The sequence below is a fragment of the Schistocerca piceifrons genome, chromosome 9, assembly GCF_021461385.2.
Source record: "Schistocerca piceifrons isolate TAMUIC-IGC-003096 chromosome 9, iqSchPice1.1, whole genome shotgun sequence".
NCBI classification, from domain to species: domain Eukaryota; kingdom Metazoa; phylum Arthropoda; class Insecta; order Orthoptera; family Acrididae; genus Schistocerca; species Schistocerca piceifrons.
Window position 1 is genome coordinate 76553060 of NC_060146.1, and position 24370 is coordinate 76577429.

General features: G+C 40.2%; 1 protein-coding gene across 1 annotated transcript in view; it reads left to right on the forward strand.

Moving 5' to 3' along the window:
• The window catches only part of LOC124717135, a 146587-nt gene that overhangs the window by 60245 nt on the left and 61972 nt on the right, over window positions 1-24370 (forward strand). The window contains exons 3-5 of the mRNA XM_047243875.1: window positions 959-1161; window positions 5727-5982; window positions 19441-19544. Of these exons, the coding sequence (XP_047099831.1) occupies window positions 959-1161; window positions 5727-5982; window positions 19441-19544 (563 nt within the window). The remainder of the gene's footprint in view (window positions 1-958; window positions 1162-5726; window positions 5983-19440; window positions 19545-24370) is intronic.

The window sequence follows — 24370 nt, forward strand, 5'->3', positions numbered from 1 at the left end:
ATACACCCCAGAGTTGATTGTTGCACCATGAGGGAGGACATCAAATAGAATAAGCCCTTCATAGTCCCAGAAGACGATTGCCACGATTTTACCAGCTGATGGTGCAGCTCTGAACTTTTTCTTCAAATTAGAGGTGGTGTGGTGCCACTCTGTGGATTACTGTTTTGTTTCCAGCTTCATTGCCTGGCAATGTTTAACAAAAAGTTGTCACAAGCAGCCTCATAACATGCAAGCAATTCCACACTGGTAGTCCTCCATTGCTCCTTATGGTCTGCTGTTAGGCAGCAACGAACCCCGCAGCCACACACCTTTGAATTTACCAACTGGCGGAAAAGTGTGTCAGTGCTATCAACACAACACAACACAACACAACACAACTTCAAGTTGTGCAGTGAGGTGTTTGATGGTGATATATTGATCACCTCGAATGAGAGAATCCACACGATCCAGCATTGCAGGAATCACTGCTCTGTGCAATTGGTCGGCATGCGAGATATTGAAAAGGTTTTTGTTATCTTGTAGTGACGGTGAGGCACTTTTTGCCCAACAACTCACCATGCTTTCGTTCACTGCCAGGTGTCCATAGACATTCTGCAACTGCCTATGAACATCTGTGATCCTCTGGCTTTCTGCCAAAAGGAACTCGATGAGAGCTCTCTGCTTGGAATGCACCTCTGTTACAGATGCCATTTTGAAGGCTACGTATAGCACTGCCACATATTGAAACTTCATGAAACTGTAGGGGCTAAAGTGGGGATATTCGACAATGTACCATAACAAATTCCACATTTTTTTCAACTGAAATTGACAGAGAAAATAAAGTGTTGCATTACTTATTGATCGCCTCTTATATAATTGTTCATGGTCTTTGGAATGTTTGAAATGCATTTGTTTAATGTTGCTTGAAGGAGGTCAAATGATGACAGTATAAAGCACTGTCTTGCTGCACACTTTTCAGGTGAAGTTTTGGGAGCACTTTGTAGGCAGACAGGGGTACAGACGTTCCTGGAAAGCCGTGAGGTGCTGCTGGACATGATTAGGTCCAGCATCGAACAGTCCCCGGTACCTGCCGACGAGGAGGAGGCACCACCCCCGCCACCACCTCCGTCGTCCTCGATGCTGCTCGATGTTCCAGATAAGATGGGTCCACTGTCACGCAGGGTAAGCACATGTAATACTGCCCTGTGAGAGACTCTGCCTTGCCAACAGAGACAAGCTGTGTGAACTTTTCAGAATTAATCTTTAACTCTGCTGTTGGGTGTGCACTGTTTTGAAACTTTCTGGCTGTAAGAGTTAATGGACATTTAAGGGAGATGTTCGTTGAGAAAGGAGTGAGACAGGGTTGTAGCCTAACCCCAATGTTATTCAGTTTGTACATTGAGTGAATGGTAAAGGAAATTGAGGAGAAATTTGGAGAGGAAATTGAAGTTTATGGAAAAGAAATAAATTTGAGGTTTGCAAATTACATTGTAATTCTGTCACTGACCGCAAAAGACCTGGCAGAGCAGTTGAATGGAATTAGTGTCTTGAAAAATGGTTCCAATATGAATGTCAACAAAATTAAAATGACGGAAATGGTATGTAGTTGAATTATCCAGGCAGTATTAAAGGATTTAGATTAGGAAATAAGACACTAAAAGTAGTAAATGACTTTAGCTATTTAGGCAGCAAGATAGCTGACAATGGCCAGGCTATTGAGGATATTAAATACAGATTGGCTGATATTAAATACAGATTGGCTGAAGCACAAAAATTGTTTCTGAAAAAGGAGAATTTGTTAAGATCTAATATGAATATAAACATTGGAAAATCTTTTCTGAAGGTATTTTGACTGGAGTGTATATTGTCCATGTGAATCGTGGACAATAAGCAGTTCACACGAGAAGAGAATATAAGCTTTTGAAATGAGGTGCTACAGAAGCATGCTAAAGGGTACCTGGTTAGCTTTAGTAAGTAATGAGAAGGTACAGAACCAAATCGGTGGAAAAATTAATTTATGGCACAAATCAACTAAAAGAAGAGATCAGTTGATAGGACACATCCTGAGGCATCAACAAATAGTCAATTTAGTTATCGAGAGAAGTAGGGGGGGAGGGGGGAGTGGGGAGTGGGAAGCAAAAACTGGAATGGAATCAAGTCTTGAATACAGAAATAGGCTAGCATTGAGAGCCTGTAACGTTGCCATCTGGTAGTTCCAAGTAATAATAATCATTATTCGACATTTGCAATAATTAAGTTCTATATTTTAAGTGACTTTATTGGAACAGCAAGCCAATGAACATCACCAAGATAATTTCTTTAAATTGTAACATAAAAACTAATACATTTTTATTAATGTTGAACTATTAAGTCCTGTGTGTTTTGCTTGTTAATTTGTAACTGAACAACTATTTGCATTTGATCATTTTTTTTTAAAATTTTTTCCAGTTGTATCATTTAAATACAAAACTTTGTACATCCTCATTTTTACTTTTAAAATTGCCATAAAATTGAAAACAAATGTGATGTAAAACTTGAACAAGCTGAAACTCTTCTGGGGGCAGAACTGCCCCAGCATATTTATGAATGAGAGGTACTCATTAAATGAAAAATTCAATATATTGTCATTTTCTGGATACAACATGTTCTACCAAGTCTGAACTTGTGTGAAGTTATAGTTTTGACATTCACAACAATTACAGTACCATCAAGAGCCAACTTATGGCATGCACCTTAACCTGTTGCTGAAGAAATTACATATGGATTTTCTGTGAATAGAATGTTCATAGCGGAAAAATACTAACATAAATTCTTTACAGATGAATGGAAAAACTGGTAGAAACACACCTTGGGGAAGATCTGTTTGGATTCCGTAGAAATGTTGGAACACATGAGGGCCATACTGACCCTCTGACTTATCTTAGAAGATAGGTTAAGGAAAGGCAACCCTACGTTTCTAGCATTTGTAGACTTGGTGAAAGCTTTTGACAATGTTGACTGAAATATTCTCTTTCAAATTCTGAAGGTGGCAGGGGTCAACTACAGGGAGCAAAAGGCTATTTACAATTTGTACAGAAACCAGATGGCAGTTATAAGAGTCGAGGGGCATGATAGGGAAGCAGTGGTTGGGAAGGTAGTGAGACAGGGTTGTAGCCTCTCTCTGATGTTATTCAATCTGTATATTGAACAAGCAGTGAAGGAAACAAAAGAATAATTCGGAGTAGGTATTAAAACCCATGGAGAAGAAATAAAAACTTTGAGGTTCGCCGATGACACTGTAATTCTCTCAGAGACAGCAAAGGAAGAGCAGCTGAATGGAATGGACAGTGTCTTGAAAGGAGGATATAAGATGAACATCAACAAAGCAAAACGAGGATAATGGAATGTAGTCAAATTAAGTCCGGTGATGCTGAGGGAATTAGATTAGGAAATGAGACACTTAAAGCAGTAAAGGAGTTTTGCTATTTGGGGAGCAAAATAACTGATGATAGTTGAAGTAGAGAGGATATAAAATGTAGACTGGCAATGGCAAGGAAAACGTTTCTGAAGAAGAGAAATCAGTTAACATCGAGTAAAGATTTAAGTGTCAGGAAGTCTTTTCTGAAAGTATTTGTATGGATTATAGCCATGTATGGAAGTGAACATTTACAATAAATAGTTTACACAAGAAGAGAATAGAAGCTTTCAAAATGTTGTGCTACAAAAGAATGCTGAAGATTAGATGGGTAGATCGTGTAACTAATGAGGAGGTAGTGAATAGAATTAGGAGAAGAGGAATTTGTGGCACAACTTGACTAGAAGTAAGGATCGGTTGGTAGGACACATTCTGAGGCATCAAGGGATCATCAGTTTAGTATTGGAGGGAAGCTCAGTGAGTAAAAATCATAGAGGGAAACAAAGACATGAATACACTAAACTGGGTTCAAGTCCTGCCCTGGCATAGATATTCACTTATCACCAGTGGATTCATTTCACTGCCCAGTTGTAGCCCATGTCAGAATTTTTCATTTCATCATATCATAGTTCAGTTGAAACTGATTTTTATCATCGACAAAAATTATAAAAGGGTAAATGTGTGGGGAAGAGAGTATAACTATTCCGGAAAAGGAGTGAAATTAAGTAAAGGAAAGGAAAGTGACTGAAGGTACATTGGTGGAATAGAAGGCTGTATAGTGCTGGAGGGGTAAGTGGGAAGGTCATAAGTGGGTGAAGACAAGGACTCAATTTTCCTTTGAGTTCTTCATGTGTATTTAGCTGTTTATTACTTGTTAAAGTTTCAAATGCCAGTTATGTATGGATATTGTCCCAATAACGTTCCTCAAAAAAAACATCATCTTTCCTCCAGGGATTCCCATTGAGTTCTAAACACATCTCTATAATACTTGCATGGTGTTCCACCTCTGAATTGATTTGGTGGCCAGTGATTTGAGAACTCTCACCATCTCTGCCAGAACTGTTTTCCATGGGGGCTCAACTTCAAATGAAACTGATGATTAGTTTTATTTGTTTATTGTTTACTAATGTTCCAAATTAGCTTTTGCTTTATTCTTAGTGTGTGTTGTTCTTTTAGTGTAGTATGTGAGTTTCATTTTTTTAATGACTAAGTGGAGGATTTCACAATACTGATGGTAATGAAATTTCAAATTTTGGCTATTGTTTGTTCTCTGAGTTATATAAATCTCTCTCTTCCTTGCACAAAATGCTTTGATTGATCACTTATCTTTGCTTCTGTTCAATTTTGCCCTTATTTCTTTTAGGGGAAAACAAGGCTCAAAGTACTGTAGGTATATGTGTAAGAAGTAAGAAAAAGTTAAATTCTCCATCAATACTGATAAATATGTATGTTTTTGTATAGGGTCTGCCTTTAGCAAAACACATTTTTTGTTTTCTGACCCAAACGAGTTTCACTGCAGTTGCAGCATCTTCAGTGGGCTTTTATTTTCCATCTGTTAAAGATAAAAGTGTTCTTTGCTGTTTTTATACATGTAGCTATTAGTTTTTAAATCATAATTACAGATATTTGAAAAAACACATAAATTATGAATTCATACCTTTTTACCACATGGTGTGGTTTTTCTGATGTGTTGTGTTTCTACAGTGACTCTTTTTTTTTTTTTTTTTTTGCACAGTTTGTCATCTGCAACCACTTATACCTTAAAGTAGACAAATTGTTTAAGCCAAAATTGCAATTTGAAAACTTGTTATTTCTATGTCTGAAATAATTTAATTCTTTGTGTGTGTGTGTGTGTGTGTGTGTGTGTGTGTGTGTGTGGGCGCGCGCGCGCGCGCGCAAAAGAATCACTAACACCTCTGAAAGATTCAGAACAACCGCTAGGAACACCTTGAACTGTTCCACTGCCCGCCATGTTTGTTTTTACAGCTGGTAAAGCAGTGAAACAGTAACAGTGACAGTGACAACTCAATAGACAGTGATGAAGATGATTAAAAGGAATTCGTAAGTGAAACATTATGTAAATAGACACACACATAGAATTAAATAATTTCAGACATAGAAATAACAAGTTTTAAAATTGTAATTTTGGCTTAAACAGTTTGTCTACTTTAAGGTATAAGTGGTTGCAGATGACAAACTGTGCAAAAAAAAAAAAAAAAAAAAAAAAAAAAATAGGTCACTGTAGAAACACAACATAATTGTGTAGAGCTCAGTTAACAGTTAAGATCTTGCTGCTGTTCCTCAGTTTTCAGGTCACAGTGAACTAATAGTATAGTGTGAATTTGTGATTCAGCGTGGGAGTGAGTTGGTGGGATTACGTCCGCTGGACGGGGAACGCGGTGGAAGTGGTGCCGTGACGGTAGCGAGCCGCTTAGAGACAACATTGCGCTGTCTCCGTAGCATGGCGGATGGCTGCGGCACAGCCCTGCAGCCACACGTAGATCGGGAACTGCTGTTGGTGGTGATATCTGTGCTGGCTCACCGTGACCGCTACGTCAGGGAAGCAGGATTTGCGGCATGTGCAGCAATAATGTCCTCTTGTATATGGGGTAAGTTAAGTAACTATAGAACTGACTAGGACAGTGAGGGCACTGGGCATGGTTTTTGCAAACTGTTCCCAGAAATCTGTGATAGAAACTGCTGTATATGAAACTGAGTAGAGATGTGGTCCTTTTCGTAATGGGACAATGACCACATGCCCCTGTATCTGCATAAAATAAGCAAAAGGGGTCAGACAGTTGTGAACTGGAGAGGTCAGAAAAGCAGATCATTTTGTATTACAGCCTCTTTCAAACAGTGATATGGGGGGGGGGGGGGGGGGGGGGGGGGTTAACAACATTGCTATGCCTTAAGCGAACCTTTTTCCTCGCCAACAAAGTACCTCGCAGGGACCTGCTAAGGTTCAGGGCACAAAGAGATGCAAATAGTCGACTTGTCAAGCACTTCTCAGATTACCTCAGCTACATTTTCATGATACTTTAGTTTCCAGCCAATGGGCCTTTCATGATAATACTGTTCTTGTTACTTAATATTTAGAACACCATATTTAATAGTTGTGCTGTTGTTGCCATTCTATTTTATTTCTTATTTTAGTGTTTGCAACTAGAATTGCTGTTCCATTTATTATTAGTACAGACAGACTTAGTTTGCTGTAGGGTCATAACTTTCATTCATACTGTGTAAACTAAATGAATAGCAGCTCATATGAGATACTGTGACTTGTGACTTGACTAAGTCTCACAAAACCATTGTGTTTCTTGTAGGAAAAAAAAAAAATGATACCCCAAAATTAAGTATAGATGGAATCCCGTAATGTGTGCTGTGACTCATGTTTTACTAAGGCTGGCATAGAGTGAAAGCCCAGTCAGAGTTTATATTGAGAACTTGTGTTAGTTTGTTTATACATTATATTGTAGATTTTTATATCAGTTTTTATAATTTAACTTTCATCAGTTTTTTTGTCTTGACTGTCCTTTAATGTTATCACATGAATTATTGTTGTTATATTAGTCAACAAATATTGTAAATTTCAAAATATTCTGCCAAAGTCACATTAGGTACACAGAAAAATGTTTGCCATTTTATAGGCAACAGTTCATTTAAAATGGTAACGTCAATAAATGTAATATTACAGTATCAAACCAATGCCACTCCCAAATCAGTACCCCTAATCCAAATTTTCTGCCTCTGCTACTGTTTCTGCTGTAAAATCCAGCCTCACATTTCCACCATCTATCACCTACATCAACCTAACACCTTTCAGAATGTACAAGAATAAAGACAGAGGCACATTCACCTGCTCGAATGTGATCACTGTGTGACCACCATCACACTAAAATGACACAGATGAATTGTCTTCCCTTGGGACACTCAGTACTGCTGAGCAGTCTTGGTAGCATAAGATGAGACGTCCAAGTGCCTGCTACACCATACAAGTGAGTTCGATTGTTCTAACCAGCGCTCGATGTCATGGACTCCAGATCATATCACCTGCTTGTACTTCATGGTACATCAGTTACTGGTATCATGTTCCTGTCCCATGTCCATTGAATAATTTTTAGAAACATGCACATTTGTTTGCTTTTATTTATGCTAGTATGTAAAGACATGTTTTCTTGGTACACTGCAGTTAGTCATCTTTTTATTTATTTATTTGGTTCATGCTTCTTATAGTGTACAGATGTAGAAGATTTAAGGCAACTAGAACATTTATGTGCAGGACATAAAAATAAATTATACACTTCGTTGGATCACTATGCAGATAATATTTCCAATAATAAATTGTCATGTTAATTAAATTCTGCCATAAGCCATGCTCTTTGATTTCAGATTACCCTATTTTGTAAGTTTATGAAACTGGGTGTTAAAGTATCTTCCTGATCAAATGAAAATAAAGTAATTAGAATAAATAATAACTATAAGACTATTATAGAAAATCATCAATTGACAGCAAATGTAGAGTTGTAATATGAAACAATAAACTTCTGATAGTAGGAAACAAAATTTTAATGACACAGAAACTGAGATAACCAAAAAGTAGTAAATTGTAGATACAAGTGCATTAGAGGAAATAAACAGATCCTGCATGAATATAAGTTACAGACCCTTGGGATATAAAAACCTTTTCTTGTTCTAGTAATGTTGTAAAGTGATTCATTGTGAAGTGAACATAACAGAATAGTCAGTACATGTATCCCAGAGGAAAAAATATTTTACAGCAGATGCTGTAAATATCTCAAACTCCAATCTTTTGACATTATTTTGTGGGGGTGAGAGAATGGTGTCACATATAAGGGACCGTCAAAAGGATTCTGTGTAAGGGCATTGCTGTAGCATGCATGCAACATAGTGTGACTCTGATGCAAGTGTATAAGTACCAACATGTAGACAAGGAATTAGTGTGGCATGCTTGTCTTTCTGTTGTGTGTGTGGTAGATGCAGAAGCTGGAGCTATGGTGATTTTATTACCAAATGCTTCTTGGGTGTTGAAGGACAAACACAAATGGACATCCATCAGAGAATCAAAAACGTTTATAGGGCAGCATGTCTATCAAATTATGCACCAGCTTCCATGCTGTTTGCAATTCGACACAGGACACCAGTCGATCTGAGTGGCCAGCTCCATCCATTACATACAGCAACCTGGTGTCTCCATCACTGGGGAACAGTACTGCACAGTGCTGGAGAAATTATGGTGTACAATTAAGGCAAAACATATGGGATAACTGCAACATGGGGTGCTGTTGCTTGCACATCTTCATACCACAACTTTTGTAATGCAGAACTTACACCAACTCAAGTGGGAGACACTCGAGCACCCGCTGTACAATCCTGATCTCCCCCCAAACTATTATCACACCTTCGGTCCCTTAAAAAAAAAAAAAGTCCTTGAAGAAGGGTCAATGGTTCCTGTCAGATAAGTATGTGCAGCAAGCAGTTACAGACTTCTTCATGTAGGATGACACCGTGTTTTAACAAGTATGTATTTTCAACTTTGTGCTTTGGTGGGATGATTTTCTCAGTGCTCGTGTAATTTTGCCTGATTGGCATACAGATTCTGTTCTGTGCAGCCTTCAGATGGAAACTTGTTGATCACCCCCTTATTTTCAATGGAAGATGTAGTACTCATCAATAGAAAAAAAGTGAATTTTATTACCGTTTCCTTTACATTATTCGTAAAAGTATTGGTTTTGTTTCTAATAGATAGATGTAGTTTGTCGAAGAGAAGCCTATCTGTATTTTTCAACCCATCGTGACCTCTGCTCAACGTATGACTCACTACACAAATGTTGTTTATTTGTTTGTGTGTTATGATAATGTATTCCTCTATTTATTGCAAGTATGTCTAGGTTTCTATAAGAGAGACTGTTTCTGGATCGCATTTTCAGGTCACTCGGGCTTTGTAGCGTGACTCCTCACATACCAGTGATAAAACAATGTCTGTCTCACAAAATTTCATCCGGCGAGTACATCTGGCAGAAAAAGGATGTTAAAGAGTGGCAATCTGGCAACACTGCAACCACATGTATAGTAACTACCTCTGTCAACACATAGTAGTTGTGCTGTACAATTAGTGCAGTGGATAGAGATTTGGGTTAGCATGCAGGAGGTTGAGGGTTCGATCCTGGGTTCAAGCATATGTTTTTTATTTGATAAATGTTGTCCAAGTGGTACAGTATCTGGCATCTTAATTGTCAACAGCGATTGCAGCACGTCCTCTGGAAAACATTTGCACTTACATATGACAATTGCAGAAATGGAAGATTGGTCAGCTTTGAAAGGTGCCCTTTCCACGTCCTGGGCCCAAAGTTATTCACACCAGTTCCTCTACTAGAAGCAAAACCTGTTTTCTTTGTACCCTCCTCTAATGGTCACATAGATTAGTACCAACTGTTCCTCATGCCTCATTCAGGTCATTACATTTCGTTAGGGCCTTACGTTACCAGTAGGACTAACAATGTGCTTTGCAAATAATGTCCAAACTCGGTTACTATTTGTATATGTTATCACCTTAGTACCATTAATTGTTTCAACTGTCTATTTCTTATTTGTCTAACTATGCATTTGTTGCATTCAGCATTACAAAATGTTGTAAATTTAGGATACGTATGACTTAAGAAATGGTGTATGTTACAGTATGAAACGTCAGAATGAAATTAGCAAATAAAAAAATGCACCCCCAACCCAGTATTGAACCCTCGACCTCCTGCATGCTAACCTGAAACTCTATCCACTGCGCCAAGTGTACAGCACGATTAAAATGTGCTGTCAGAGTTAGTTACCATATGGGTGATCTAAATGATTAATGGAAAATCTCATATAAGATGTGAAACAAATACAAACAAAGAGATAGAGGGGCTTGCCAGTACTTACCTCAGCTCAGTACAGCCGATAGATACACATAAAACAGAACTGAAAATTTACATTCCTCGCTTTCGGAACTTTGTTCCTTCATCAGGGAGGAGAGAGGGGAAAAAAGGGAAGAAGGGAAAGTGGATTCAGTTACTCACAACACAGGTTATGAAGCAACAGGGAAAGGTAAACAGGGAGGGTAGCAAGGATGGAGGCATGGTTGTCAGAGGGAAACCAAAGATATTCTACTGTAAGTACTGTGCCAGCTTCAAACCAAAGAGGATGCATACAGAAGTAAAGAGGTATATAGTATAAAGATAAACACAACTATGTAGGATGAAAAGATGCGTGAATGGCTAAAGAGGAAAGGGAAAGAGGAGAAGACTGAAGAGTGAATGGGAGTGAGGTTGTTTAACGTAGGTTCAGTCGAGGGGGATGGCGGGATGAAAGGATGTGTTGGAGTGCAAGTTCCCATCTCCGCAGTTCAGAGGGACTGGTGTTGGGTGGGAGAAGCCAAATGGCACATACGGTGTAGCAGGTTCCTAGGTCCCTAGAATTATGCTGGAGGGCATGCTCCGCTACTGGGTATTGGGCATCTCCTAGGCGGACAGTTCGTCTGTGTCCGTTCATGCGCTCAACCAGTTTGGTTGTTGTCATGCCGATGTAAAAGGCTGTGCAGTGCAGGCATGTCAGTTGATAAATGACATGTGTAGTTTCACACGTAGCCCTGCCTTGAATTGTGTATGTTTTACCAGTAGCGGGGCTGGAGTAGGTGGTTGTGGGGGGATGCATGGGGCAGGTTTTGCAGCGGGGTCGGTTACAGGGGTAGGAACCGCTGGGTAGAGAAGGTAGTCTGGGAATATTGTAGGGTTTAACAAGGATGTTACGGAGGTTAGGGGGGCGACGAAAGGCAACTCTGGGTGGTGTGGGGAGAATTTTGTCAAGGGATGATCTCATTTCAGGGGTTGACTTGAGAAAGTCATATCCCTGGTGGGGTAATTTGTTGATGTTTTCGAGGCCAGGATAATATTGGGTGACAAGGGGGATGCTTCTGTGTGGTCTGGGGGTAGGAACATTGTTGTTGGACGGGGAGGAATGTATTGCTCGGGAAATCCGTTTGTGGACAAGGTCTGCAGGATAGTTGCGGGAGAGGAAAGCACTGGTCAGGTTATTGGTGTAGTTGTTGAGGGATTCGTCACTGGAGCAGATACGTTTGCCACGAATACCTAGGCTGTAGGGAAGGGAGCGTTTGATGTGGAAAGGATGGCAGCTATCAAAGTGAAGGTACTGTTGTTTGTTTGTGGGTTTGATATGGACAGAGGTGTGGATGTGAGCTTCAACAAGATGAAGGTCAACATCCAGGAAGGTGGCTTGGGTTTTGGAGAAGGACCAGGTGAAATTCAGATTCGAAAAGGAGTTGAGGTTATGGAGGAAATTAAGGAGTGTTTCTTCACCATGAGTCCAGACCACAAAGATGTCATCTATAAACCTATACCAGGCCAGGGGAAGCAGCTGTTGGGTCTTCAGGAAAGCCTCCTCCATGCGGCCCATGAAGAGGTTGGCATAGGAGGGAGCCATCCTGGTTCCCATGGCCGTTCCCCTGATTTGTTTGTAGGTCTGGCCTTCAAAAGTGAAGTAATTATGGGCGAGGATGAAGTTGGTAAGTGTGATAAGGAACGAGGTTTTTGGAAGATCTTCGGGTGGGCGTTGGGAGAGGTAGTGCCCAAGGGCAGAGAGACCATGGGTATGTGGGATGTTTGTGTAAAGGGATGTAGCATCTATGGTGACAAGAAAGGATTCAGGTGGGAGAGGAGTGGGAATGGATTTGAGGCGTTCTAGGAAGTGGTTTGTGTCTTTGATGTAGGATGGGAGTCTGCGGGTGATAGGTTGTAGGTGCTGGTCTACCAGAGCTGAGATACGTTTGGTTGGGGATTTGAAGCCTGCTACAATGGGACGGCCAGGATGGTTCTCTTTGTGGATTTTGGGTAATAGGTAGAAGGTAGGGGTACGTGGCTCAGGTGGAGTGAGTAAGTCTATGGAAGCCGTTGTGAGGCCTTGTGAGGGACCTTGGATTTTTAGGATTTTTTGCAGCTCAGTCTGGATGGAGGGAATGGGATCCTGGGTAACAGCTTTGTAGGTTGAGGTGTCAGAGAGTTGACGCAGTCCTTCTGCCACATACTCCACACGGTCAAGTACGACAGTTGTGGAGCCTTTATCCGCCGGGACAATAGAGCGGTCTATTTTCAGCTGCTTAATGGCACGGGATTCAGCTGGGGTGATGTTGGTGGTTGTCGGGATGTTCTTCAAGAAGGACTGGGAGGCAACACTGAATGTGAGGAATTCCTGAAATGTCTGCAAGGGATGGTTTTGGGGGAGGGGAGGAGGATCCCTTTGAGAAGGCAGTCGGAACTGTTCTAGACAGCCCCTCTATCTCTTTGTTAGTATTTGTTTCACATCTTATATGAGATTTTCCATTAATCATTTAGATCACCTATATGGTCCACATCCTTCATTGTTTTGTCCCTTTTGTTAGCTATCACTTACGTCTGACATCTTAACACTTTCTCTTCTTCAGTGTTTTATATATACATAAATAAATATTTTCGTCACCAACTGTGCTAGTTTCATCTTCCTCCTATTATCTTGTTCCGTTTATAGTCCTCTTCTCTTTTTTATTTATTGATTTATTTATTCAACATTCCATAGTTTTAACATTCGTTATTCGCTGTTTCCCAGCCAACAATCACTGCCAACAATCTCTTCCACACCTACCAGTATCATCCATTTCCGTCGATTTCTTGTTGCTGGCGATATTTTTGTGCCATTGGCTATCTTTCTCTGCCACAAGAAAAATTTTTTTGGGACATTTCTGCCCCACCCGCGATCTTTTTTGTGGCACGCGCGATCTTTTTTGCGGCACGCGCGATCCCGTGCCATTAAGCAGCTGAAAATAGACCGCTCTATTGTCCCGGCGGATAAAGGCTCCACAACTGTCGTACTTGACCGTGTGGAGTATGTGGCAGAAGGACTGCGTCAACTCTCTGACACCTCAACCTACAAAGCTGTTACCCAGGATCCCATTCCCTCCATCCAGACTGAGCTGCAAAAAATCCTAAAAATCCAAGGTCCCTCACAAGGCCTCACAACGGCTTCCATAGACTTACTCACTCCACCTGAGCCACATACCCCTACCTTCTACCTATTACCCAAAATCCACAAAGAGAACCATCCTGGCCGTCCCATTGTAGCAGGCTTCAAATCCCCAACCAAACGTATCTCAGCTCTGGTAGACCAGCACCTACAACCTATCACCCGCAGACTCCCATCCTACATCAAAGACACAAACCACTTCCTAGAACGCCTCAAATCCATTCCCACTCCTCTCCCACCTGAAACCTTTCTTGTCACCATAGATGCTACATCCCTTTACACAAACATCCCACATACCCATGGTCTCTCTGCCCTTGAGCACTACCTCTCCCAACGCCCACCCGAAGATCTTCCAAAAACCTCGTTCCTTATCACACTTACCAACTTCATCCTCACCCATAATTACTTCACTTTTGAAGGCCAGACCTACAAACAAATCAGGGGAACGGCCATGGGAACCAGGATGGCTCCCTCCTATGCCAACCTCTTCATGGGCCGCATGGAGGAGGCTTTCCTGAAGACCCAACAGCTGCTTCCCCTGGCCTGGTATAGGTTTATAGATGACATCTTTGTGGTCTGGACTCATGGTGAAGAAACACTCCTTAATTTCCTCCATAACCTCAACTCCTTTTCGAATCTGAATTTCACCTGGTCCTTCTCCAAAACCCAAGCCACCTTCCTGGATGTTGACCTTCATCTTGTTGAAGCTCACATCCACACCTCTGTCCATATCAAACCCACAAACAAACAACAGTACCTTCACTTTGATAGCTGCCATCCTTTCCACATCAAACGCTCCCTTCCCTACAGCCTAGGTATTCGTGGCAAACGTATCTGCTCCAGTGACGAATCCCTCAACAACTACACCAATAACCTGACCAGTGCTTTCCTCTCCCGCAACTATCCTGCAGACCTTGTCCACAAACAGATTTCCCGAGCAATACATTCCTCCCCGTCCAACAACAATGTTCCTACCCCCAGACCACACAGAAGCATCCCCCTTGTCACCCAATATTATCCTGGCCTCGAAAACATCAACAAATTACTCCACCAGGGATATGACTTTCTCAAGTCAACCCCTGAAATGAGATCATCCCTTGACAAAATTCTCCCCACACCACCCAGAGTTGCCTTTCGTCGCCCCCCTAACCTCCGTAACATCCTTGTTAAACCCTACAATATTCCCAGACTACCTTCTCTACCCAGTGGTTCCTACCCCTGTAACCGACCCCGCTGCAAAACCTGCCCCATGCATCCCCCCACAACCACCTACTCCAGCCCCGCTACTGGTAAAACATACACAATTCAAGGCAGGGCTATGTGTGAAACTACACATGTCATTTATCAACTGACATGCCTGCACTGCACAGCCTTTTACATCGGCATGACAACAACCAAACTGGCTGAGCGCATGAACGGACACAGACGAACTGTCCGCCTAGGAGATGCCCAATACCCAGTAGTGGAGCATGCCCTCCAGCATAATTCTAGGGACCTAGGAACCTGCTACACCGTATGTGCCATTTGGCTTCTCCCACCCAACACCAGTCCCTCTGAACTGCGGAGATGGGAACTTGCACTCCAACACATCCTTTCATCCCGCCATCCCCCTCGACTGAACCTACGTTAAACAACCTCACTCCCATTCACTCTTCAGTCTTCTCCTCTTTCCCTTTCCTCTTTAGCCATTCACGCATCTTTTCATCCTACATAGTTGTGTTTATCTTTATACTATATACCTCTTTACTTCTGTATGCATCCTCTTTGGTTTGAAGCTGGCACAGTACTTACAGTAGAATATCTTTGGTTTCCCTCTGACAACCATGCCTCCATCCTTGCTACCCTCCCTGTTTACCTTTCCCTGTTGCTTCATAACCTGTGTTGTGAGTAACTGAATCCACTTTCCCTTCTTCCCTTTTTTCCCTTCTCTCCTCCCTGATGAAGGAACAAAGTTCCGAAAGCTAGGAATGTAAATTTTCAGTTCTGTTTTGTGTGTATCTATCGGCTGTACTGAGCTGAGGTAAGTACTGGCCAGCCCCTCTATCTCTTTGTTAGTATTAGTTACCATATGAGTTGTTACAGTGCTGCCAGATTGCCACTCTTAAACTTCCTTTTTCTGCCGTATGTACTCTCCAGACGAAATTTTGTGAGAGAAAATTTTTTATCGCTGTCATGTGAGGAGTCGCACTGTGAAGGCCAAGTGCACGAATTTCGCTTCACCCTGTATAAATTGGTGTTCAAAACTTAAGGACAAAACTAACTTTTGCATAATGAGTCAACAAGTAATATAGCTCGATGAAATGTAGACAATATATAGAAAGAACTGCTACAGTGTAGTGCAGTTATAGAAAGAACTGCTACAGTGTAGTGCAGTTATAGAAAGAACTGCTACAGTGTAGTGTGGAAGATACGTGGAATAAATACACAATGACACAAACAGAAATGACACATTTATTCATGACAATAATTGCACTGAATTCGGTATGATTTCTGATGGTCCTTTGGACATTATAGAAGGCGCAACATTATTCTTAATTTGGTTCGTGTCCATCACGGATGAATTGCATAATCTTCAATGTGCTCCCATGTTGGCCGTAAGGTTAATGAGGAGTTATTGTGGAATTTAAGTAGTTGGGGCAGGAGGGGGGGGGGGGGGGAGGGTGAACAAGCAGACCAGTCCATTCACTGAATACCCTCTTGTTCTGAGAGCTCCTCCACCTGTGGCATTCTGGGCAGTCACGCTTTGTCATCCATAAAAATGAATTTGGGGTCAAATGCACACCCTAAAAGATGCACTTGGGGAAGGAGTACAGTGTCACAATAATGTTAGCCAGTGAGTGTACTGCGTGCAGAGATGTGGAGTTCAGTACACTCATGCAAAGTATGCCTCCCCACACCATAACACCTGGGACACTATCGTATTGCTGGGTGCATAATGTGTTTCCATCTCTTGCCATATGAGGGTACCTTTTAATCGCTCGACCTTGGCTTTGCACGCGGCCGTGACAGACTTTGTCTCCTCCTTGTGTGGTTATTGCTGTAAGGAAATTCAGTACTACTTCTCAAACTTCTCTTGACCTTCCATATTTATAAGCCAAATATTATCCCTCAACATATACAATGCTAACTGGGTAACGTAATACTTCTGTCAGATCTTAACGTTCAATGTGAACCCTCTACATAGAGATTTATCCAAAGAAAGAGTGTAAATGTAACATTTCATATGCCTGATCAACATCATAATTACTATTGTCAAAAATATGTATTTTCTGGGGACTTTGCACCTCTACAAAGTAGGCCAGCAATGCTGAGAGCTTCTGTATTTACATCTGCAGAGGTGCTTCCTCTCACAAAGTTACTGCAATTGCTGTCCCTTGTTGAAGACACGTTTCCCTTGGCATGGTTCTCCACATGCAAGTAAAACAATGGATCCCCACAATATTTGTGCTCTCCTCTATTATATGATTTTCCTTTGCAAGTGCCAGTCATTGATAAGAATATATGGAGCACATCCACCTCCCCTGTGTATCTGACCGTTACTCAAACTCAGAACCTTGTGTTTCCGGCATGTCTTATGACCTGCCCTCATTATGCCATCTACTTCTCTCCTACTTTTCAAACCTCACAGAAGCTCTCATGCATGCCTTTTAGGGCTAATGCTTCTGGAAGAAAGAATGTTGCAGAGAAATGGCTCAAGCAGTCCTCATGCAGAATGTGATCCTCATTGTGAGCTGTGATCACAATGCTCTTCAATGGCAGTTGTCAGCAGTATGTGGAGCACACCAAACACTTGATAACAGACATGCATAAAATAATTATGTCAGTTCTATTGAAACTCACAATTGTTTCCCACTCTTTATGTTAGTCACGTTTTACTGTCTGCTGTATACTCATTACTAAATTGTAAGGGAATCATCTGGCAACATAGACAGTAACCTTGTAATTCAATGGTGTATCTTCCTGGTATGTTAACTAAATCAAACAAACTCATTTCTGAATGTAAAGTGCTCTTATTAATATGTGACAGTGAAAATTCCAGAACATTCTTGTGTTAAGCGAGAAAGCCCAAGAGTCTTTTAGAAAATATAAAGACAAATAAAAGAGATTACAGAAAGCATGATTCAAACCCATGACTCTTTAGTTCATAGTCCAACTGTCTGTCTACTACACCACAGTTGACAGATGTTACTTGAGTCAGTGTCTTTGATCTTACAATATCCTTAAGGCTTACACATCCAGTACATTATTACCTGACATTTGATTATAACAAATCATATAAAAAATGATATATTACTAATAAATCTTCAATGTTACAATTATTTGAAATGTCACAGTTAGATAGCATATGTCATACAAAAAGCCTTAACCACTGATATGTCACTTTAGTGTAAAAAATGTACGAAAAATATGTTTTTGAGAGGCACTTAATGTGCTGATGTTTAGAAACAGCATAGCACAAAAATTTTAATATAAAATACATCAAATATAACTGGAAATGATGTAATCTGATATGGCATCTCTTACACTCTGCTTACGACATAGAAATCTGTTTCACATCTCGCTGTCTGCATTCCTCTGATTCTGCCTTTCACATTTGAAAATGCTCTGCCGCATGAAATCCTGTCTCAAAACTTGTCCAGTTCCATATCCACATTCTCTTTCACTCCGTGTATGAGGATGGCTTTAGCCACAACCTGGGTGATTACCAGATTGAATCTTTCATTCTGCAGCAAAGCATGTGCCGTTTTGAGTGGGTGTCTTGCTGACTGTAAATGTTGAAGTGATGTGTGTAACATACCTGCTCTCAGTGCTGACAAAAATTGATACAAAAATTTATTTACAATTGCAGTTCACTCCAATAAATTGATTTACTTCTAATACCTTTAAAGTTATTTAAAAGCAGGAAATGATATGTATTTAATACTTAGCTTGAAGAATCAATGCTATCAGCAGTTGTTGATTGTGGCTAAACCGTATTCTTGTGGAAAAAGTCCTGGATTTTAATTACTTTGCATACATCATGTGGAACAGGTTACTTTTAAAATAATTTTGACAGCCAGATTCAATGAATTTTCCATGTATTCTCAACTTTTTGAACCACTTCCATAACAGCTAACACCTTTGCCTCAAACAACTACGTCTATTTTACAAACTTCTGAACTAGATTGTGCACCGATTCAGATAAACAACAATTGGTGAATACTTTCATCTTGTTGCAATTTTAATTTATCGTGATTTATAATAAAGAAACATAGTTTTAAAACATCTTAAATATGACAAAATATTCTGCAAAAATGATTATTAAATTTTAAAAATATATTTTTGTTAGGAACTAAGTTTTCCTGTACTAAATTTTGTAAAATGTTTAATTTTAACAATTAACATTAATGTATAAAAACATCAAAGATAAAAATAAAGTATTTCAGTGCTGTTCAATTGTAGCATCTGAAATGTTAAAGTTATATTGTTTTGTACAAAATATTGTCTTTAAAATCACCCTGAACAGTGACAAATACTAAATGTTTGTATTTTCAACATCTGACTGCATAATTTTATAGTAAATTCTAGTTCATTTGATTAAAACATTCTGAGTATTTTACACAAAATTAGCATTTAAAGGTTAAAGCATTTTCTTTTTGGATTTTGGTTACTCAGATGACAGAATGGGAGCACGTATGCACAAAGTTGCAGTTTGTATAGGATTGTAAGTCATAAATTGCTTCAAATAGTGTTAAACCGTGGTTAATATATGATACAGATGTAAATATGAATGTAAATATACAATAAAATAATAAAAATTATGGCTCAAGAGGAGTGTTCGATTTGACTTGTCGGCTTTGGCCATTGACGTAATGTTGTGCTGGGATATCTTAAATCACTAATTTGTTTGTGGCATAGTTGACAACTACTACTCATTTTCCATTTATGCAGTAGAAATTAGAATTAGATCTATCATAAGACATACACATAGGGCATTGGCTACCACAACGTGAATTGTGTTGCAGATGGTGAATCAGAATTTGAGCGGGAGGACATGAACCCTGTGTTTGCAGTGGGGCACGAGCTGTGTGGGCACCTGGCAAAGGGTCTGGAGGACACCTGGAGTCAGGTAATAACAGTACTGCCTGCTGGCCATAGGCAAAGACTGAGTTGGTGGCAGATTCCTTAAATGGGTGCAACATTGTATGAACTGCAAGCTTACCTATATAATTATTATGTCAGGCTGCACTGAAAAAACACAAAATGTGTTTGTACTTGCATTGTACCGAAGTAGGACATCATCTTGGCAGTGGGTGTCAGTGTATACAGTGTATATTGGGACATAATGACAAACTTAAAGAAATTACTGATTGCACATCATTTTTTTGTCACAAAACATTATTTTTAACACATAATTCATGAATTACACACTGATAAGCTAAAACATTTTGTCCATTTGCTGAAAAACTGGAACACAATACAGGAGCATTTCTGCATGGCATGAATTCCACAAGTCCTCGGCAGATTTCCGGGGGTATGTGGGACCAGATTTCCTTGCACAGGTCGAGCAGTTTCCTTAAATTATGGGCCACCCATTTGTGGGCAAGGAGCTGGCACTTTTTACTGTCCCAGTTTTGTGCTATTGTGCTAATGTCAGGTGACTGTAGTGGCCCTAGTCAATAACACAAGTTCACTGTCATGCTGCTCAAACCACTGTAGCTCAATCCTGGCCTTATGGCACAGACAGTTATCCTGCTGGAAGATTCCGTCGCCATCGGGGAGGATGTTGAGCATGTTGTCCGCAGTAGTGTTCATTTAGCCACAGCTGTCATGATGCCTTCGATTAGTAGCACGGGTCCCACAGAAGCCCGAGTGAACATCCGCCCCTACCCTCCAACACTAGTGTGTTTCTTGGGTGCAGTGCATGTTTCCATCAGTTGTTCTCCAACAACAGAGTAAAGAACATTTGTTTCTTCAGACATTTTTATTCAAGACAATGAAACAAAATTTATTTCACACATTTTTATACCTTAGCTATTTTTCCACATAGTTTTCAACCAAATTTAAAGATTTGTCACAGGCCTCCATGAGCTTTCAACTGTAGACAGTGATACCTCAACGAGCTATGTCAAACCACATGGAAAGAAAAAGGACATCAGAAACACAGGGATGATGATGGTATTGAAACAGAGGATGACACGCGTAAAGCTGAAATACTAAACACCTTTTTCCAAAGCTGCTTCACAGAGGAAGACCGCACTGCAGTTCCTTCTCTAAATCCTCGCACGAATGAAAAAATGGCTGACATCGAAATAAGTGTACAAGGAATAGAAAAGCAACTGAAATCACTCAACAGAGGAAAGTCCACTGGACCTGACGGGATACCAATTCAATTCTACACAGAGTATGCGAAAGAACTTGCCCCCCTTCTAACAGCCGTGTACCGCAAGTCTCTACAGGAACGGAAGTTTCCAAATGAGTGGAAAAGAGCACAGGTAGTCCCAGTCTTCAAGAAGGGTTGTCGAGCAGATGTGCAAAACTATAGGCCTATACCTCTGACATCGATCTGTTGTAGAATTTTAGAACATGTTTTTTGTTCGCGTATCGTGTCATTTCTGGAAACCCATAATCTTCTCTGTAGGAATCAACATGGATTCTGGAAACAGCGATCGTGTGAGACCCAACTCACTTTATTTGTTCATGAGACCCAGAAAATATTAGATACAGGCTCCCAGGTAGATGCCATTTTCCTTGACTTCCAGAAGGCGTTCGATACAGTTCTGCACTGTTGCCTGATAAACAAAGTAAGAGCCTACGTAATATCAGACCAGCTGTGTGGCTGGATTGAAGAGTTTTTAGCAAACAGAACACAGCATGCTGTTCTCAATGGACAGACATCTACAGACATTAAAGTAACCTCTGGCGTGCCACAGGGAGTGTTATGGGACCATTGCTTTTCACAATATATGTAAATTACCTAGTAGATAGTGTCAGCTTTTCACGGATGATGCTGTAGTACACAGAGAAGTTGCAGCATTAGAAAATTGCAGCGAAATGCAGGAAGATCTGCAGCGGATAGGCATTTGATGCAGGGAGTGGCAACTGACCCTTGACATAGACAAATGTAATATATTGCGAATACATAGAAAGAAGGATCCTTTATTGTATGATTATATGATAGCAGAACAAACACTGGTAGCAGTTACTTCTGTAAAATATCTGGGAGTATGTGTACGGAATGATTTGAAGTGGAATGATCATATAAAATTAATTGTTGGTAAGGTGGGTGCCAGGTTGAGATTAATTGGGAGAGTCCTTAGAAAATGTAGTCCATCAACAATGGAGGCAGCTTACAAAACACTCGTTCAACCTATACTTGAGTATTGCTCATCAGTGTGGGATCCATACCAGGTCGGGTTGACAGAGGAGATAGAGCGGTGTGTTTTGTCACAGGGTTATTTGGTAAGCGTGGTAGCATTACGGAGATGTTTAGCAAACTCAAGTGGCAGACTCTGCAAGAGAGGCGCTCCGCATCGCAGTGTAGCTTGCTGTCCAGGTTTCGAGAGGGTGCGTTTCTGGATGAGGTATCAAATATATTGCTTCCCCCTACTTATACCTTCCGAGGAGATCACGAATGTAAAATTAGAGAGATTTGAGCGCGCGCGGAGGCTTTCCAGCAGTCGTCCTTCCCGCGAACCATACGCAACTGGAACAGGAAAGGGAGGTAATGACAGTGGCACATAAAGTGCCCTCTGCCACACACCGTTGGGTGGCTTGCGGAGTATAAATGTAGATGTAGATGTAGAATGACAGTCTCTCTTTCACCCACAGGAAAAAAACAATTCAGCCTTGAGTATAGTGAATCAAAATCAAGTGTTTCTCAATATGGATTATCGACTAATATGAACAAAAAAGACAAAACAAACAATGCCACCATACAACATCCAAGTACCGATAGGCCTAAGAACAGTTATCATCAACCAGCAAAAACGTGTAAAATAAACCTATTGCAAGATACTCAAGGACAGAACATAGCAGCCGAATTTCAATCTAGAAGCAGTCACAAAATAACTAGCACAGTGGAACCAGGCACAAGATTTCAGGCAGTGACTTCCATGAACCATGACATGAAAACAGCAACAACAAATAACGACTTTTTTGTGGTCTTAGGAGGAACAAATGATGTAGCAAAAAACAAAACGAAAGACCTAGTAATCTCACTTAAAAGGAGGCTACATGAGCTGAGAAGCTCAAATGTTATCATCTTCTCTGTTCCACATCGACTTGATTTGCCAATCTGGTCATTGTAAATAAAGAAGTGTGAAGTGCAAATAAATAGGTCCTAAATATATACACAAGACTCAAAAATGTTACATTTGTGGACTTAAGCTGCATAGGAAGAAGACTCCACACATCCCATGACTTACATCACAGCAGACTAGGGAAGGATTTAGTTATAAAATGGATCCACGAAGTAGTGAACAGCAAATTGAATGTGCAGTGTTGTGCTACAGAGGCCACCCCTCTCAAGAACAAAAATAACGAATACTTGGGAGGATCAACCATGAAATGCCAGGTGAGTAATAAAACGATACATCGGCAGGACAAGAGCGTTGTTTCTTTTTAAGACAACAAAACCTTCTACTAGCGCAACACCAAATGCAAGTGTGTATGTTTCATACGTGCCTCAAACAGACGTCAATCGACATGAGAATATTTTATCACTTTTGCATTATAATGTACAGGGTTTAGTAAAGAGATGCTTTTGAATCATTATCACAGGACTACCTTCATATGTAGTAATAGTTACAGAATACCAGAAAACAATGGGCAACATTCAATATTGCAAATTAGAGGGCTACAACCTAGCTACGTTCTACTGCAGAACACACAATGAAGGTGGTGGTGTTGCCATCTACTCAAGAAAATTTAAGTTCATAACCACCACGGAAAAAGTGCTATGGGGAAACAATTTCTGTGTTGACAAAGATTTTGAAATTACAGTTCTTGAAATCACATTTTGCACTGTTCCTTTTTATGTCATAGGTGTATATAGATTTCCCTGTGGAAACTTTTATGCTTTTCTGAAATCACTTGATGGATTTTTAAATGAATTGTCAGGCTGTAGAAGTGTAAATCTTGTCGTACTGGGAGATCTGAATGTCGACACTTCACATGACGGTCAGGGAAGCAAACGTTGTACAAATTGTTTCCTGTCTTATGTGGCTAAAGATCTTGTTGGACAACCCATCAGAATAGCTAACACACATAGTAGTTCAATTGATCATGTTATCACATATTTTGACCGCATCACAAAAGAAGTCGTAAATGGTCACCTCTCATATCATTTAGGCCAAACACTAGTGCTAAAATTAATACCAAATTCAGACCAAGAAAAATGTATGAGTACAGGCGAATATTATCTGCAAACATCACTGCTACACTAAGACATAGTTTAAGCCACAAATCATGGAAATTAGTTATGACTACCATTGGGGGTCAGCAATAAGCGGAACATGTTCACAGAAGTTATGACTGAGCACAGAAAAAGAGCCATGCCGTTAAAATAAGCGAGTATCCAGAAAAATCAGTCTTCAAAATCAAAATCTGTGCCATTAGATTTTAAAACAAAAAATGTAAAAGAAGAAAAAATGGGAAACATGTATAGCTTGATTAGCTAAGAGTTACATAAAGAATTCTACATCAGTACAAATATAAGTACCGCAAAGAAGTCAGGAGATTAAAATCAGAAAGAATCAGCCAACAGATATGAGGTTCAAATAAAATTTCCAAGACTTGCTGGTCACTTGTAAATAAAGTGAGAAACAATGAAACAGAAGCTAAAAGTAATAATGTACAATGTGAATAATGAAGATATCTCGGATCCTCTTCCAGTCAGAAATATTTTTAATAATTACTTTATATGTACAGTTGAAAATGTCTCTATGAAACAGG